The 18,378-nt window shown below is 41.9% G+C and overlaps 1 protein-coding gene across 1 annotated transcript in view; it reads right to left on the bottom strand.

Moving 5' to 3' along the window:
* Window positions 1-18,378, bottom strand: part of LRRC2 (leucine rich repeat containing 2) — a 59,516-nt gene that overhangs the window by 17,127 nt on the left and 24,011 nt on the right. Inside the window, exon 4 of the mRNA XM_062019020.1 lies at window positions 7,185-7,321. Within this exon, the coding sequence (XP_061875004.1) occupies window positions 7,185-7,321 (137 nt within the window). The remainder of the gene's footprint in view (window positions 1-7,184; window positions 7,322-18,378) is intronic.

Raw genomic sequence — 18,378 nt, 5'->3', positions numbered from 1 at the left:
ATTTAGCCCCTTGTCTGTTAAAATATTTATGAGAGTTCTTGCAGCAGTAGGGCCTCCATGAATCTCCTTGACACCTAACACCTTTGCACCTGCTCTTTTGGGTTTCACACCCGTCCTGCTAATGTTTGATGTTACATCTTATGCCAGTTCCATAAAGCAGCTGTTGCATGCATGGATTGACAACACTTTGGCCAACTGCATTGGAAAACAACTTGTCATGAGCACTAAGAAAAGTCAAAGAGAATGCAAGCACTGAGCAAAGGACAAGATGAAATCCTGTCTCACAGATAGGCACCCAAGCCAAGCAATAGAAAAACATTTGTGAGGCTGTGAAACATACGCACAGAAAGGCTGGTCTGATTAAGGTAAATGGGACTTTGACGGTGATTTAAAATGAAGAATTTTGTCAGAGGTTGGGTTGCTGCTGTTGACTTCACAGTACTAAGTTAAACCCTTTATTACACAACTCCTCTTTGTTTTGTGATCCTGCAAAACCCACACAAAATTAATTTTCTAAAAAATCTAATACATAACTCCTTTGTAGCTTTCTGAAAATGCTGCAACTGTGGAGATTTTATGGGTGCTTTGTAATCGTGCTGAATGACAGAAGAAGGAGCTAAGGGTGAGTTCTTCCAGTGCCTGACTGAATAGTTAAACCCTTGGGAAATTAATGTCTTGTAAACTCCCCTGACCGTGTTTTTCATTTTATAATTGTTATGCACATGAAAAACAAATGTTAAGGGAAATAAATAGGTATGGAAGTTTGCAGCTTTGAAGGATAATGTGCTGGTAAATCCACCTGTCATTGTACATTTCTATAAAGACTACCAGTGTCCTGACTGTATAATGAGGGTGTGGCTTTGGAAGTGTGAGTCATGGATCACAAGGACAAGAAGTTACATGGAAATGCCTACTGGGGACCTACAGTGTCTCCCCACACCTGCATAGAGCTTGTGCCTCTGCTCTTGCTGCTAAATATATCCCTTCACTGACTAAGACTGGTCAGAGAAGCCAAATCAGACCAAAAGAGGCCAAAAAAGCCTTTCCAGCTGTTCCAGCTCAGCTTTAAAATCTCTTTTAAAATTACATTAATGCATAAAAAGCTATTTATGTCTTTTCTGGATACTGCTGTGTTTGAAAAACTTAGCACAGTGTTTAAGGAATCTCTAATCACATCAGCTGGTTTTTTTCAGGCTATATGTTAGCATTGTTGAAAGATGCAAGAGACAACTAATTATAATTCTGTTTAACTAGGTAAACAAACGGCGGTAAACAAAGCTGAGGCAAGGCTCTTTTATTCGCGGCTGTGCGGCCGATTGAGGTAATCGGGGGGTTCCTGGAGCACGGGGAGCGGAGGATAAGCAAGGAGAGCCGCCAGGACCAGGCAGCTCTCGTGAGGGGGACGGTCTTGCCGGGAGGCGGAGCCGCAGCAACCGCGGGGGATTTAATCGTCCCACAGGGAGCACGAGCGGCCAGGGTGTGGTGCGGCAGTTCACGCAGGCAGGGCGAGCGGGGAGGAAGGGCAGGGAACAACCTCGCGGCCCATTTAGAGAAGCAGAAGTCAGAGAAGTGCCCCAGCTTCAGCTTCAGCGTAGCAAAATGGTGAGCACTCACCTAAGGACTAAAGCCAGGGCTCAGGTGGACAAAACCCAGTTGAAGGTCAATGCATCCACCCAGACTGAGCTGGTTACTAGAGAAGCTTCGGTCCAAGTGGAGTGCTACAGGTAGTGTTTAGACTGCTTAGGGACCTATGCCTCTGAGGCAACAAAGTGTCATAGGTGCCCTCAAGTTCAGGAACTGCAGCACCTGGTGAAAGAGCTGCAGGAACCAGTGAGTAGGCTCTGTAGTATTAGAGGGGAAGAAGTGGAGAAAGCTGGGGACTTCCACAATCAGGTGCAAGCCTCCAGTGAATCCCATAAGTCACAGACTCTGGTTACAACAAAGACAAAGGTTTGACTTCAAAGCCCTCCTTCCAGAGTGTCCATTACAAATAAGTACGAGCACTGACAACAAGGGACTTTGACGAGCAAGCTCCCTCCCAAGCAAGAGGGGAAAACCCACTAAACAACCCATCATCTATTCCACCTGCAGTAGGTAATGGACATTGCAGGAAGAGGTGAAGGGTGCTTGTTGTGGGTGACTCGCTGCTAAGGGGCACTGAGAGACCCATCTGTGGAGCAGGTAGGGAGTCAAGAGAGGTGTGTTGCTTGCCTGGGGCCAAGATCAGGGATGTGGCCAAGAGCGTGCCACGGCTCATCAGGGATGCAGGCTACTACTCCCTACTTGTGTTCCATGTAGGTATGAATGATGTCATGAGACATGACATCTCCAGGATCCAGATGGATTTTAAATACTTGGGGAAGCAGGTAAAAGGTAGAGGGGCTCAGGTTATTTTCTTCTCTATCCTGTTCACTGGTGATAAAGGAGGAGTTTGTAATGGAAAATTCAGCCAAGTGAACTCCTGGCTGTGAGTCTGGTGCCGGCGGGAAGGCTTTGGGTACTTCGACAGTGGATCCTTCCTTGAGGACTACAGCTTCATCGGACGTGATGGGATTCATCTCTCCCGTAAAGGCACTGGGTTATTTGCGAGCAGACTAGCAAATTTAATAAAGAGGTCTTTAAACTAAGGGACTTGGGGGGTGAGGGGAGAAGCAAAACAGAACAAGCTGTCCCCTCTAGCTGGGAAACAGGGCAGGACAGGGAATGCAATGATAAGTGCCCTTCGTCTGCACACTGGGCTGAGATGTGGAAGGCTGACCACCCTGAGAAAGAGCCAAACCGGGGAGGAACCTCCTGCACCCGCCCAGGGAAACCTGTGTGTTTGAGTAAGCCCCTGCATTGCCTCTACACCAATGCACGCAGCCTGGGGAATAAGCAGGAGGAACTGGAGATGTGGGTGCGGATGCGGGGCTACAACCTCATTGCGGTCACAGAGACGTGGTGGGACAGCTGCCATGACTGGAGCACAGCCATGGAGGGTTATGTATTGTTCAGGAAAGACAGACTGACAAGCCGTGGAGGTGGAGTTGCTCTCTATGTGAGTGAGCAATTAATGTGTACTGAACTGTGCCTGGGTGGGGATGAGGAGCTGGTAGAGTGCTTATGGGTGAAAATTAATGGCCAGGGCAAGGCAGGTGACACTGTTGTAGGAGTTTGCTACAGGCCACCTGATCAGGAGGAGGATGTGGATGAGGCCCTCTTCAAACAGCTGAGAGCTGCCTCACGATCACAGTCCCTGGTCCTCATGGGGGACTTTAACCACCCTGATATTTGCTGGGATAGCCACACAGCCAAGCACACACAGTCCAGGAGGTTCCTGCAGACTGTTGACAACAACTTCGTGTCACAGATGATCGAGGAACCAACAAGGAGGGGTGTGCTGCTGGGCCTGGTACTGACAAATAGAGAGGGCCTGGTTGGGGATGTGAAGGTTGGAGGCAACCTCGGCTGCAGTGACCATGAGATGGTAGAGTTCAAGATCCTGTGTGGAAGAGGAAGAACACAAAGCAGGATCATGACCCTGGATTTCAGGCGAGCCGATTTTGGCCTCTTCAAAGATCTACTTGGATGGATCTCATGGGATACAATTCTAGATGGTAGAAGTGCCCATGGGAGCTGGTCAGTCTTCTAGCACCGCTTCCTCCAAACCGAGGATCAGTATGTCCCCATGCGCAAGAAAGGAGGAAAAGGAGGTAGGAGGCCTCCTTGGCTGAGCAAGGATCTGCTGGGACAACTCAGGCATAAAGCAGCCATCTATGAGAGGTGGAAACAGGGGCTGGCTTTGTGGGAAGAGTATAGGAACATTGCCAGGGCATGCAGGGGTGCAACTAGGAAGACTAGAGACCTTCTAGAATTAAATTTAGCCAGGGATGTTAAGGACAGCAATAAGGCATTTTTGAAGTACATCAGCAGCAGAAGGATGGTGAGGGGGGATGTGGGCCTGCTGCTAAATGCTGAGGGTGCCCTGGTGACTGAGGATGCAGAGAAGGCCAAAATACTGAATTGTCAGCTTGTCCTAAGTGGAAGAGGAAGAGGTTAAAGACTTGTTGGCCAAGCTTAAGGCTCGTAAGTCAGTGGCTCCTGATGGGATGCACCCTAGAGTGCTGAGGAAGCTGGCTGATGTGGTTGCTAAGCCTCTCTCTATCATTTTTGAACAATCATGGAGGACAGGTGAGGTGCCTGAGAATTGGAGAAAGGCCAATGTCACGTCAGTCTTCAAAAAGGGCAGGAAGGATGACCCAGGAAACTACAGGCCTGTCAGCCTCACCTCCACCCCTGGAAAAGTGATGGAACTCATCCAGAATGTTATCACTAAACATATGAAGGATAAGATGGATATCAGAGGGACTCAACATGGCTTCATCAAGGGGAAATCTCATTTGAGCAATCTGATAGCCTTCTATGAGTGCATAACCAGCTGGCTAGATGAGGGGAGAGCAGCAGATGTCATCTACCTTGACTTCAGCAAGGCTTTTGACACTGTCTCCCATAACATCCTCATCACAAAGCTCAGGCAGTGTGGCTTGGATGAGGGGACAGTGAGGTAGATCAAGAGCTGGCTGAATGACAGAGCCCAGAGAGTGGTGATCAATGGCACAGAATCAAGTTGGAAGTCTGTGGCCCTTAGAGTTCCACAGGGATTGGTCTTGGGGCCAGTCTTGTTCAACATCTTCATCAACAACCTGGATGAGGGGACAGAGTGTACCCTCAGCAAGTTGGCTCATGACACCAAACTGGGAGGAATGGCTAATTGCCCAGAAGGCTGTGCTGCCATTCAGCGGGATCTCGACCGGCTTGAGATTTGGGCAGAGAGGAACCTCATGAGGTTCAACAAGGACAAGTGCAGAGTCCTGCATCTGGGAAGGAACAACACTCTTCACCAGTACAGGCTGGGAGTCAAACTGCTGAAGAGCAGCTCTACAGAGAGACACCTGGGAGTGTCTCTCTGAGATAATGAACCAAATATGAGCCAACAATGTGCCCTCATGGCCAAGAAGGCCAATGGCATCCTGATATGCATCAAGAAGAGTGTGGCCAGCAGGTCAAGGGAGGTCCAACTCTCCCTCCACTTTGCCCTGGTGAGGCCTCATCTGGAGTCCTGTGTCCAGTTCTGGGCTCCTCAGCTCTAAAGGGACAAGGAAGTGCTGGAGAGAGTCCAGCACAGGGCCACCAAGATGATCAGGGGTATGGAACATCTTTCATACAAGGAAAAGCTGCAGAAACTGGGACTATTTAGTCTGGAGGAGACTGAAGGGTGATCTTATTAACATTTACAAATATCTAAACAGTGGGTGTCAGGAGGTTGGGACATCCCTCTTTTCTATAGTAGATTGTAACAGGACAAGGGGTAATGGGATGAAGCTGGAACACAAAAAATTCTACTTAAATGTAAGGAAAAACTGTTTCACTGTGAGGGTGCCGGAGCAGTGGCACAGGCTGCCCAGAGGGGTTGTGGAGTTTCCTTCCTTGGAGGTCTTCAAGACCTGCCTTGACACGTTCCTATGCGACCTGATCTAGGTGAACCTACTTCTGCAGATGATCTCTAAAGGTCCCTTCCAACCCCTACCATTCTATGATTCTGTGATTCTATGAAAGTTAATTTTAGGGCTATGTCTTGGATTTAGGCTGAAAATAATTTTGATAACACAAGGATGCTTTTGTTATTGCTGAATAGCCCTTGCACAGCATCATGGGCTTTCCTCACCCCACCAAGCCAACAGTGTGCTGCAGGCCTCACCAGGAGCTAGGAGGGAGCATGGCCAGGACAAATTACTCGAACCACCCAAAGGATTATTCCATACCATAGAGCATCATGTCCAGTATATAAACCAGTGGGAGTTGGTGGGGAAGGGCAGTTTGCTGCTCACACATCAGTCAGTGGGTGGTGAAAAATTTCACTGTACAGCATTCGGGTCTGGGTTTTGTTCCTTTCGGTTTTATTTCTCTATCTGTTTTATTTCTTTTAATTGCTATTATGATGGTGACTATTATGTATTAGTATTGTTATAATTATCTTTTATATCATTTTTGTTATTATACTGTTATCTCAACCCACAAACTTTATTCTTTTTTTCACATTTCTCCTCTCCATCCCACTGAGGGTGGGAGAAGTGAGCAAACAGCTGCATAACGCTTAGTTGCTGGCTGGGGTCAAACTACAACATCAGGTTTGTGCCCTGCCTTTACTATCAGTAGCAAGAAGAGAAGAAAGAGATTTGCACTGTGTTATTGCTAGCATTTCTATGCAGTGTCCGTGATGATGTGAAAATCTCATTCACCCTCTCTGTTTCCTCCATATAATTTTTTAATAATTCTCATCAGATAAACTACCTTACAGTGAAAATCAGAGAGGAAATTACTGGTTGCATTTCCTCAGAACAGAACATAATCATAGGCAAACCACTGCAACATTGCCTGTAAATCATCAGTAACAGATGTTTAGGAAAAAAAAGTAGGAATCAGGAAAGGAGAGCCTAACGCTCCTCCCTAAAGCTTCTCCTACTCGTCCTCCAGGAATTAGGATGTTAAGAACCTAAGAAATGTAGATAACATCTGAAATTATGGTTAGGTGCTATCCAATGGTTTCATTTCTCCGTGAACAATAAATTTCACAGCAGCTGTGTGGCAGAAAACAGTTACATTTCCAACATAAAAAATAATGTTGGTGCGTGCCTTGGAGTGCTCTTCTCAGTCTTTGTTCTAATAATCATACCATGTCTCACCATTCAGACAGGTATTTCTGCTCACAGAAACATGCAGTTTTGTTTATAGAACTCTACATATTGTTTTTAATGGAAAATAGGCACTAGGAACAATGGAAGGTTAATATGTGGATTTAACTGTTAAAACACATTTTACTTTCACAGAAAATAGTTCTTTGCAGCCTACTTCTCATCACCACTGAACAAATCTCTTTCTGACCATGTCCTCCTTCATATATCAGAATAAATATAAGCAAAATTTAGTAATTTGAAAACTGAAATAAAAAGAAAAACCTTGGTCCCATTTAACTGCTGTTAAGGCATTTTCATCGATATTGCTACTAAAACGGTATTGCCAAAAGATGTGAACGTGACCTAATCTGTTAAGAAAAGATTTTAAGACTACAATAAACTGCCTTTGTAAGTGAAATTAAAAAAAAAAAAAAAAAAAAAAAGAAGAAGAAGATTCATTTGTTATCTTACTTCAAATGGGAGCTCTGTTATTTCCATATTTCCAGACAAATCCAGTTTTTCCAGATTCGCACAATCACCCAGTTCCGGAGGGATTGACTTCAAATTATTGAAACTCACATTTAGCACTTTGAGGTTTTTTAAGCAGCCTGTAAGGGAAAGATAATTAAAATCAGCTCATTAAAAACAAAACAAAGAAAACAAGAAGGGAGAAGGCAAAAATAAAAGGAATACTCAGTTTAGCCAAGAAAAAAATTCTTATTGTGATGATAAGTGAGTGCAGTGGCTGCTAACAGGGGTGCAGTCAATAGTGCTGTGTTGTACTTGTATGGATTTCTTTTAATCAGTGACAACAAAGACTTGCAACATCAGGGACAAGATGTGAGGGTAAGAGAGCACTGGAACGGGCTGTCCAGATGAGTTATGAAGTCTCCTTCTCTGGAGACATTCAAAACACATCTGAATGAGTTTCTATGTGACCTACTCTTGATGGTCCTGTTCTGGCAGGGAGGTTGGACTAGACGATCTCACAAGGTCCCTTCCACACCTTAGGATTCTATGATTCTGTGTGATTCTGTGATTCTATGAGATACTCACTGACCTCAATTGAAACTAAGGAAGTTGACGTTTGTTTTGAAAACTTGCCTGCTAACAAAAAAACCTCAGTATTTTTTATAGAACATTGTGAACAATCGCTCCTGCTAAGCTTACTAAATAAAGAATTCTGTCTTTGCTATCCAATATTGCAAGCTTTTTACTATAAAAGACAATGGGAGCTTGCATTCGTTTCATTATTTTCCTTACTGCAATTTGTCATCCCTATTGTCTTACTTTTAAGGCCCTTCTAATATTCTAGGCTACATTTACGCACATTATCCTTTCTGTTTCTTCTATATATGGCATTACATAATCTCCAGTAAAAAAGGCTTTAGAGACATCTTTAACAAGCAAAATGTATTATAGTGAAAAATGCAAATTGTACTGTGACATAGTCAAAAAAAAAATGAGGAATATGAACATATCAAATAGATGACATATTAGCAAAGGAGCCCTTAAAGACGCATATAACAAAATAAGAACGTTCTATGGACAGCTGTACTTTTATATTACATGGATGATCATAGAATCACAGTCACAGAACCACAGAATGGTTTCAGCTGGTGGGGACCTTAGAAGATAATTTAGTTTAAAACTCTGTACAACCTGATTTTGAAAACTTCTGATGATGACACATCCTGAACTTGTCCAGGATACATCTCTCAGTGTATTACCATCCTTAATGTAAAATATACTTCCACAAACCCAATCAAATTTCACTCTCATTTTGAAATCATTGTTCCCAGGGCCACCACAGGCTTTATCTTTTCATTAAGATTGCTTTATATATTGAAAAGCTACAATAAAGTCTCCCTGGAACCTTCTCTTCCTCAAGCTGAAAATTCCCAACTGTTTCAGCCATTCCTCATAAGACATGTTCCTTTAAACACTGTTTAACAGGTACACAGACTTTAGTAAAGCCTTTGACACCATCTCTCACTGCATCCTCCTGGGGAAACTGACTGTCCACAGCTTAGATGGACCTACTCTGAGATGGGTGGAAAATGGCCTGGATGGCCAGGCCCAGAGATTGGTGGTGAATGGAGTAAAACCCAGTTGGTGGCCAGTCACCAGAGGCTCAGCATTGTGGCCTCTTAACATCTTTATCAATAATCTGGATGAAGTGATTGAGTGCACCCTCAGTAAGTTTGCTGATGACACCAAACTGAGTGGGAGTGTTGAACTGCTTGAGGGACCTGGTCTGGCTGGAGCAATGGGTAGAGGCCATTTGTATGAGTTTTAACAAGGCCAAGTGCCAAGTGCTGCAACAACAACAACCCCGTGCAGTGCTACAGGCTTAGGGCAGAGTGACTGGAAAGATGTCCTGAAGAAAAGGACCTGGAGATGTTGATCTACAGACATCTGAAAATAAGCCAGCAGCATGCCCAGGTGGCCAAGAAGGCCAGTAGCATTCTGGTTTGTACCAGAAATAGTGTGGCCAGCAGAAGCATGGAAATGATTGTTCCACTCTATTCAGAGCTAGTGAGGCTAGACCACAAATAATATGTTTTCGGCCCCTCACTACAGGAGGTGACATGCAGAGACATGCAACAAAACTGGTGAAGTGTATCAAGCACAAGTTTACAGTGACGAGTAATTGAGAGAACTGGAGTTGTTTATTCTGGAGAAGAGGCAGTTGAAGACAGATTTTGTCACTTTCTACAAATACTTCAAAGGAGGTTCTGACAAGGTGGGGATTAGTTTCTTATCCCAGGTAACAAATGATAAGGCAAGAGGAAATAGTCTCAAGTTGCATCAGGGGACGTGTAGATTAGACATTAAGAACTTTTTCATTAAGAGAATTGTTAAACACTGGCACCAGAGAGGTGGTGCAGTTATCATCCCTGGAGATATTTAAAAGACACATAGATGAGATGCTGAGGGACTTGGTTTAGTGGTGGGCTTGACAGTGTTAGGTGAGTGGTTGGACTTAATGATCTTAACCAAAACTGTTTTACAATTCTATGTCTTTCTTGTACTGGGAATCCCAGATCCGGATGCAGTACTTCAAATGGTGTCTCTCCAGTGTGAAGCGTAAAGTAAGAATCACTTCCTTCAACCGGCTGGACGCACTTCTTTTGGTGCAAACCAGAATACAACAGTTTTCTGAGCTTCAAGTGCATATTACCAGTTCATATCCAATTTCTCATCCAGAAGTATTTCCTTGTGTGCTGATCTCAATTCATTAATCCTCCAGCCTGTATAGATTTTGAAAATTTCCCCAACCTATCTGCAGGATAGGATCTTGTATTTCACCTTGTAGACTTTCATGAGGTTCACATAGGTCAACTCCTCAAGCCTCTCAAGGCCTCCCTGAAAGGCATCCTTTCCCTCAAATTCATGAACTAGAATTTGGACTAGATGATCTCTAGAGGTCCCTTCCAACCCTACTATTCTATGATTCTGTGAACAGTATTATTCAGCATGGTATCATCTGCAATATTCCCCTCTGATCAGTGATAATCTTGTGATATCCTTCTCAAAAAATAATCACTGAAGCAGAAATGTCTTAAAATAAAATAAAGAATAGGGGAATTAGAAATTAATTTCTCTTCCAATTAATTCCCTCAGAGAAGAAAAGTAAATTCTATTGGAGTGAAAAAGGAGCTACTCATTCATTAGCACAAGAATGTTTTGTCTTTTAGCTATGGGATATTGTACTTACTGTGGAATGGAGTTAAATTTCCTCCCATCAGTCAATATTGGTGCTATGTTTTGGATTTGTGACCAAACACTGGTGGATTTGCTACTATTGAATAGTACTTACACAGCATGAAATCATTCTCCTGTTTCTCACTCTGCTGCCACAGTGAGTTAGCCAGGTGTGAGTAAGATGCCAGGAGGGCATAAGGCCAAGACACTGGACACAAGTTGATCAAAGTATACTATAGCGTATGACCTCACATTCAGCACTATACTGAGGGCTGGGGAGGCAGAGGAGGAATTTTCCAAGGTGGCTATTGATCAAGGACCGTCTGGTAATTGGTGAGCTGGTGGTGAGTGATTGGTTTTGTATTGCTTGGTTGATTGGTTAGTTGATTTTCTTGTTAAACTGTCTTCATCCTGACTCATGAGTTTCTCACTTTTGCCCTTTGATTCTCTCCCCATTCCTCTGTGGGATACTGAACAAACAGTGGCAGGGGACTGAGCAAGCTATGTGAGGCATAGCTGCCTATGAGTGTTAACCCACCACAGATGTATTACCTAGCTTTACAGACACTGGAATTTTTACCTCTCAGTTCCTTTAGTAGCTGGAAGACTAATGTAGACAGGGCATCTAGTGTCATCAACATCCAAGTCACCCTCTTGCCTAATGCTACTCAGATGATGCATCTCTTGTGCATAACTAAGAGACATCAAGCAGAATTTCTCACAAAACAACAATATCACAAAAATTTAACAACCTTCCTGGACAGTGACGGAGATAAGCACAGATTCTCTTTCTAACTTTCCTGCCTTATGAAACCATAACTTTTGAAGCCTTTTTCTCCTTTCACTGTTCCAAACATGTATGTCAATATCCACAACACAGTTTGTCCCAGCTTGCAGATATGAGAAAGTAGAAGCTGCATCACAATGTTTCTTCTCATATATCATGTCTTTTTAATCTAAGAGAAACACACTACAGAATTTACAGTCAATTGCCAGTAATTACTATGACTAAGATTATGAAGATTACCAGAAGAAACCATGAGTCCTACAGCTGAATTTAATTCTGATAACAAACTCAGGAAAATATGGATAAGTGGGGTACAGTTCAGTGAGAACTACCTACAGGGAGCAATCTTTTGCAATTCTGTGCAGTGGCTGTTTTTTCACCGTTGGGCTCTCCAGTGGATTAAGTTATGTCACCTGACAGTTGAGCAGTAGTCAAGCATTAACCCTTCCTCTAGGACTCCTAAGATATCACAGAATCATAGAATGGTAGGAGTTGGAAGTGACCTTTACAGATCATCTAGTCAAACTCCCTTGCTGAAACAGGTCCACCTAGATTAGGTCACATAGGCACATGTTCAGATGGGTCTTGAAGACCTCCAAGGAAGGAGACTTCACACCCTTCCTGGGCAGCCTGTGCCAGGGCTCCATCACCTCACAGTAAAATAATGTTTTCCTATGTTTAAATGGAAATTTCTGACTTCCAGCTTCATCCCATTACCACTTGTCCTGTTGATAGATACAACAGAAAATTACATAGGACTCACCAGGACCTCCTGGATAAAACCTTCAAACTACCACTTCACATAATATCATTTTTTTATTTATTATATTCTGTCTTCGAAATAGCTTAGTTATGTCCACTGCTGTCATGGAAAAAAACAAAGCCACAGACTTTCATCCTGTTCATGATTTTGAATGGTCTTTGGATTGACACTGAATTTATTTGTAGAAATTTTGTAACCATTATCTCTTTTGTCAATTTTATCTTTAAATAATGCTTTTCTTTCCCTGGTGTTTGCTTCTGTGATGATTTCATAGGTATAATTTATACATAAGAACTTATTTCCCTAGCCTGAATAAGACTTCTTTTTTACTCTTCTCCCACAGAATAAAAGCCCTTTGAACATTTTTACAATTGTTGCATCAAAATCCATTTTTTTAGATTCAGAAGGACCTGGAGAGGATGGTTCAATAGTTGAGGCCAGCTGTATGAGGTTTAACAAGGCCAAGTGAGGGGTCCTGAACTTGGGTCACAACCCCACGCAACACTACAGGCTTGGGTAAGAGTGGCTAGAAAGCTTCCTGAAGGGAAAGCACCTGAGGGGATTGATTGACAGCCACTTGAACATGAGCCAGCAGTGTGCCCAGGTGGACAAGAAGGCCAATAACGTCCTGGCTTTCATTAGCAATAGAAGGGCCAGTAGGATCAGGGAAGTGATTGTTTCCCTGTACTTGGTGCTGGTGAGGTTGCACCTCAAGTACTGTGTTCAGTTTTCGACCACTCATTACTTGAAGGACAATGAGGTGCTGGAGCATGTTCAAAGAAGAGTAATGAAACGTCGAAAGATCTGAAGAACAATTCTTGTGTGGAGCAGCTGAAGAAACTGGGGTTGTTTAGTCTGGAGTAAAGAAGGTACAGATGAGCCCTTTATCACTCTCTAGAAAGAAGCTTGTGACAAGGTGAGTGTTGGTCTTTTCTCCAAAGCAACGGGACAAGAAGAAACAGCCTCAAAGTGTGCCAGGGGAGGTTTAGATTAAACATTAAACATTAAAAAAAAAAAAAAAATCACTGGAAAAGTTGCCAAGCATTGGAAGAGGCTGCCCACGGGTATGGTTGAGTCATGGTCTCTGAAGATACTCAAGACACAGAGATGTGGCTCTTAGGAAAGTCCTTTCCAATCTAAATGAGTCTGTGTGAAATACTTTACAGGATGATAGAAAAACAAGATCTACTACTTGAAGTTTAACCATCTTCTCAAAAGAAAGATGGGAAGCAAATAAGGTAGCCACAACTTGCTTTTTCTTGATAAGTTTTTAACTTCATCCTCATTTCCATTCAGTTCCATATCTCTAATCGTTTTTTCCTCCAAAAAACATTTTAAAACTCTTATAAACCGTAATCTACACAGGTATAGAATCAAATAATCAAGGTCACAGATTGAGATATTTTCCTTTCTCAGATAAAGGGAGCAAGACGGTCACTCTCCTTTTTCCCTAGATCTGTTAAACAAGGCTGATAGTCTACTATTCTCAGAGAAAACATGTAAGTATACCATTACAGGACAACACTCATGACAATTCAAGATTCTCAAATCCAGATGTCTTGGCTGAAGAAAATTAGGGGGAAAATAATCTCTAAATAACTCTAAGTGTCATAGGCATTGTTAGTAAGATTCCAGCCATTCTCATCTACATTTGGAGTTTATTGCAATAACAGCTAGGAGATTGGGGAGTGAGGGTCAGTAAGGCAGAATGAATAGCTGTCAGCACCTTGTATTTAGAGGTTTATTTATACCCCTTAAGTGCAGAAGTTCTCCACTCTCTCAGATACTGTACCCAGCCACCACCAGGTTTAATGAGCAATACAGCAGCCTTAAGAGGGGATAAAGAAGGTGACATCCTCTTCACAGTTGCACAAATATAGACCAGGATTTAACTCCATGCCTGCCATGTGTATCTTCAAATAATACTCAAATACAACTTCTCAATTAGAAGTAGTAATAAAAAAATCAGTACTGCTACAACATTGTTGTTAAGTGTGCTTAATGGCATTGAATTTTCAGTTCTATAAAAAATGCAAACTAGAGAGTTAATCTGCTAATGTGTCTGTGTTTTCCATGGAGAGGTAATAAAAGCAGTAATGAAATCCATGGCTTCCCTGCCAGTTTCCCAATCTAGAATGTTTTATTTTTAAGCTGGAGCTGCAATGCCATAGTTGTTGCTTAAGATAACATTTATTCCCAGTTTAAATTTTTAATTCATTGTTTTAAAAAAAATTAATCGGTAATTAAACTCTATAATTTCTGATAGACAATGCATCATAGTAGTAATGATAATGCAACTTCATCATTTAGACAAGCCTATAGTAGTGACAAACCACAGAGACAAACCACAGTTGATGCTACAGGGAGTCTTTATATCTAAGGATCCCATTCAATACAAATGCAGATCTGCTAGCCGAAACTGGAGGAAAACATACAGTAAATTTTTGCATTGATCTGCAATGATCTGCTAGCAGTTTCCTATGGGCCAAGATAAATAGTTTCCTATTTCCAGTCTTCTCTGCTGAATTGGCGCTAGTGAGGCCACACATCAAATACTGGGTCACTCACTACAAGAAGGACATTGAAGATCTGGAGTGTGCCCAGAAATGGGCAACCAAGCTGGTGAAGGGTCTGGAGAAAAAATAAAATGGGGAACGGCTGAGGGAGCTGGGGATGTTTGACCTGGAGAGAAGGAGGCTGAGAGGAGACATGATCAGTCTTTACAACTACCTGATGGGGAGTTGTAATGAGGTGGGGATCAATCTCTTCTCTCTAGCAATGAATGATAGAAGAGGAGGAAATGAGCTCAAGTTACACCAGGAGATGTTTAGATTAGACATTAGGAAAAACTTTTTAACTGAAAGAGTTATTAAGCATTGGAACAGGCTGCCCAGAGAGGTGGTGGAGTCACCATCTCTGGAGATATTGAAAAGATGCATAGATGAGGTGCTGAGGGATATGGTTTCATTTAGTGATGGGCCTGGCAGTGTGAGATTAGTGATTAGATTTGATGACCTTAAAAGTCTGTCACGGTTTAGCAAGGAGCTGTTTTTCCTTTGGTAACAGGAAGACCGGGTTGCATTGAAGATCTGGTAAAGAGTTTTTGGACTCTCACCCGGCTTCTGGGTTCAGACCTACCTCCGGCCCAGCTGGGCCAATCTGGCACCTCTGCCATCACTATTTAGGACAGGAATTTGAAGTTCTTGCAGGAGGTGTAAGAACGATACAAGATGGAGGCCACAATCAGAGAAGGAGGAAGGAAGGAGGAGCACCAGACCAAAGACCCCTCTGCAAGCCGTGGTGAGAACGCAGCTGTACCCCTGCAACTCATGCAGGGCAATGGCAAGACTGCGAGCCACTAGCAGCTCTGTGTGAGTGCACCCAGTCAGGTGAGAGACTGTGTGGGGAGAGAGTCATGGCACAGGCCGTGCTGGAGAGCCTGCACACCGCAGAGCAGCCCCACACAATAGGCAGAAAGGAGCTGCAGCTTTTGGGATAAATGCACGTCGGAGCAGCCTGTGCAGGGTTGCCGTGTGTGTGAGGTACCTCACGGACTTGCAGGGAGGATTGGTGCAGAGCCCATCTGCTCTGGGGAGAGACAAATGGCAGAAGGAATAGACTGACTGAAACCCCCACTCCCTGCACCGCTGGGCCATTCAGCAGAGGAGGAGATAAAAACACTGGGATCAGGGCTCTGAGTCCAGGAAGAGGGGAGGGGTGGGGAGAAGGTGGTCTTAAAGGGCTGGTTGGACTCTTTGTTGTTGTACCACTCAGTGTTGTTTTATTTTGGTTATGTTTCGGGGTTTTATGGTTATGCTTTAGTTGATGTTGCATTAAATTATTTTCTGTTTTCTTCCTCAAGTCAAGTAGCCTGGTCTGTTTTGTCCTGCACCTTAAGAGGCAATTAAGCTCTCTCTGCCCTTTGGCAATCCTCAGGTCTTTGGTACTTGAGGCTAATAGTGGCCTTTTGTTCCCTGATTGGCCTAAACAAGGTCTTTTCCAATCCTATTGATTCTAGGTTTCTATGATTAGTGACATTGCCTTTTATTTATCTGAAAGGATATACTAGTGTTCAAGATTACAGGTAACAAAACTTTTGGGTTTTCTTTTACTCCTGCTCAAAGCATCCAATCAAAGGAATGATGAAGACTTCCTGATGTTCTTTTGTAGAATAAAGTTGCTAAACCTCCTTTTGTCACTAGAGCTTATAAAAAATGTAACACCAGAACAGATCAACCCAGGGCTAGTAAAATTTCATTCTTTAACCAATTTTCATTTATTTAATTAAAGAATTGAAACATATTAAGATAAATTGTAATTTTTAAAACAAAAAATAGAAAGGATAAAGACTAGAATCTCGATCTGTGGTCAGAAGACCATTAATACAATATAATGAGGAAAAGAACCCAAGATTTTCTCATAGAAAAATATGCAGAAATTCTTGTGGGCTGAATGGTAGAGACATACCTTTAGAGACAAAAATGTAGGGTGAGAATTTACTGAAAGGGTTGAAAAGAGGATTAATAAAAGTAAAACCACAATGAGCTGAACTTAAGGCATTTTGGTAGATTAGAAACTCCATAGGAAAGTATGTGACTTTTTCTTTTCATGTGACCAGATAAGCTGAAACGTGGACTCTGATTTTCTTGACGATCTCCAAATCAGGGTGTATCTCCCAACGCCAATGTAACAGATAAGCTCGGACTCTGGGCTGGAAAACACTTTCTGAACATCAAGAATACATGGAATAAACTGTTTGGGATGGGTAGACCAAAACATATTGATCACTTTGGAAATTGAAACAGTTATTTCTTGAAAAAACATTTTCTGATATAATCAGAATGATGTGCACAGTCTACAACATGCCCACTGTGACATAAGTGAAGCCTGGTAACTAAACAACAGTTTACTAATACGAATCTGCACTGTATAGATGGATACTGTTACATGTTGCATCATTATATATAACGTCATTAACATGAAACAATATGACAAACTCAATAGATATGAGTAATTTTTTAAAAAGTAATTCATATAATAAGTAGTTTCCATGGCAGTATTTACCATCTGAGCTCAGTAGCCCATGGCATTCTTTAAAATTCTTTAAAAAAATTCAACTTAATAAACCACTGGCCTTTGCAAGATAGAGTGATGATTAATTTTTTTTGAAATAATGTTTGTGTTACATTTTAGTATAATATTCCCATTTTTTGTAACTTAAGCAGATGAATAAAAAAAATATTCTTTCCTCTCTAGTTAGTCCAATAAAAAGTACCTCTTTGTACTTTTGTGATTCAAAAACCAAGAGTTAAATGTTGAGTTTACCAACTGTTCCAGTATGAGCAAAACGTTATTTGAGCAGTCAGCCTTAACCAACTGGCATCCTCTAAGACAGTCAGCTTGTAACAGAAGTAGTGTAATACATCACCGTCAAATGGGGAAAATAAACAAAATTTCCCTGTATACACAACTGAGCTATTGAATAGATAATATTCAATACTGAAAAAGTGGCAAAGGTGAGAGATGAATCTGTAACTCCTACAAACTAGGCTGCATTTAAACTGAGAATATGTATTTTCTTCTTGGAAACTCACACATTGGCACATTTGGAATCATATTAATCGAAAAGCTATTTTAGCTACCTAGAATTCATTTAAAACTGTATTACCTATATTTTTCCCCTCTGAGTTTTAGGAAATTGGATTAATGGTATGCACAGATGAAATCCCTGTGATTTTTTACTAAAATACATCTCAAAAGCATAGTTATTTTTCCTCTTAAATATTTGGCATATCAAAAATATGGGAGAACATAATAATGTACAAAGACTTTATTAACAGCTCTTTGAGATATTTCATAAATAATTTGTGGGACAACAAATCCTGATATAGCCTTGTTATAACATCCCACTGTAAAAGATTTAGAATCACATGAAAATGGCACTTCACTAGTTCCTATAGGAATATATTGTATTGGATATTTTCAATTATAGCAATTACTAAAGTACTAGTACTAACCAATATACAGCAACTTCACTGCAGCCAAGCAATCACAGCCAGAACTGCAAACTCACTCAAAAATCATTGCCAAAGAAAATCCAATGGCTACATCCTTGCTCAGGACCTTTTCAGTTATTCCTGGGAAAACCAGACTTGACAACTTTGAGACAGACAAGTCCATTTCACAGTTTTTTCCACATTTGTTTCCTTGTTTCCCATGAAATCGTTTGCTATTTTCAGCTCAAAAATATTCCCATCTGCCTTAGATACAAATTTGATCTGTTCACATCCATAGGTGATTCCAGCTAAGAGTGTGATTTAAAATATGTAAGAATGGATCCAAGTCTTTCTTCTTTCCTATTCAGAGTGCTCTCTTCTAAATCAGGTAAAACAGAAATATGAACTTGG

Source organism: Colius striatus, chromosome Z (genome assembly GCF_028858725.1).
Source record: "Colius striatus isolate bColStr4 chromosome Z, bColStr4.1.hap1, whole genome shotgun sequence".
Taxonomy (NCBI): Eukaryota; Metazoa; Chordata; class Aves; order Coliiformes; family Coliidae; genus Colius; species Colius striatus.
This window is presented reverse-complemented; position numbering and strand designations above follow the sequence as displayed.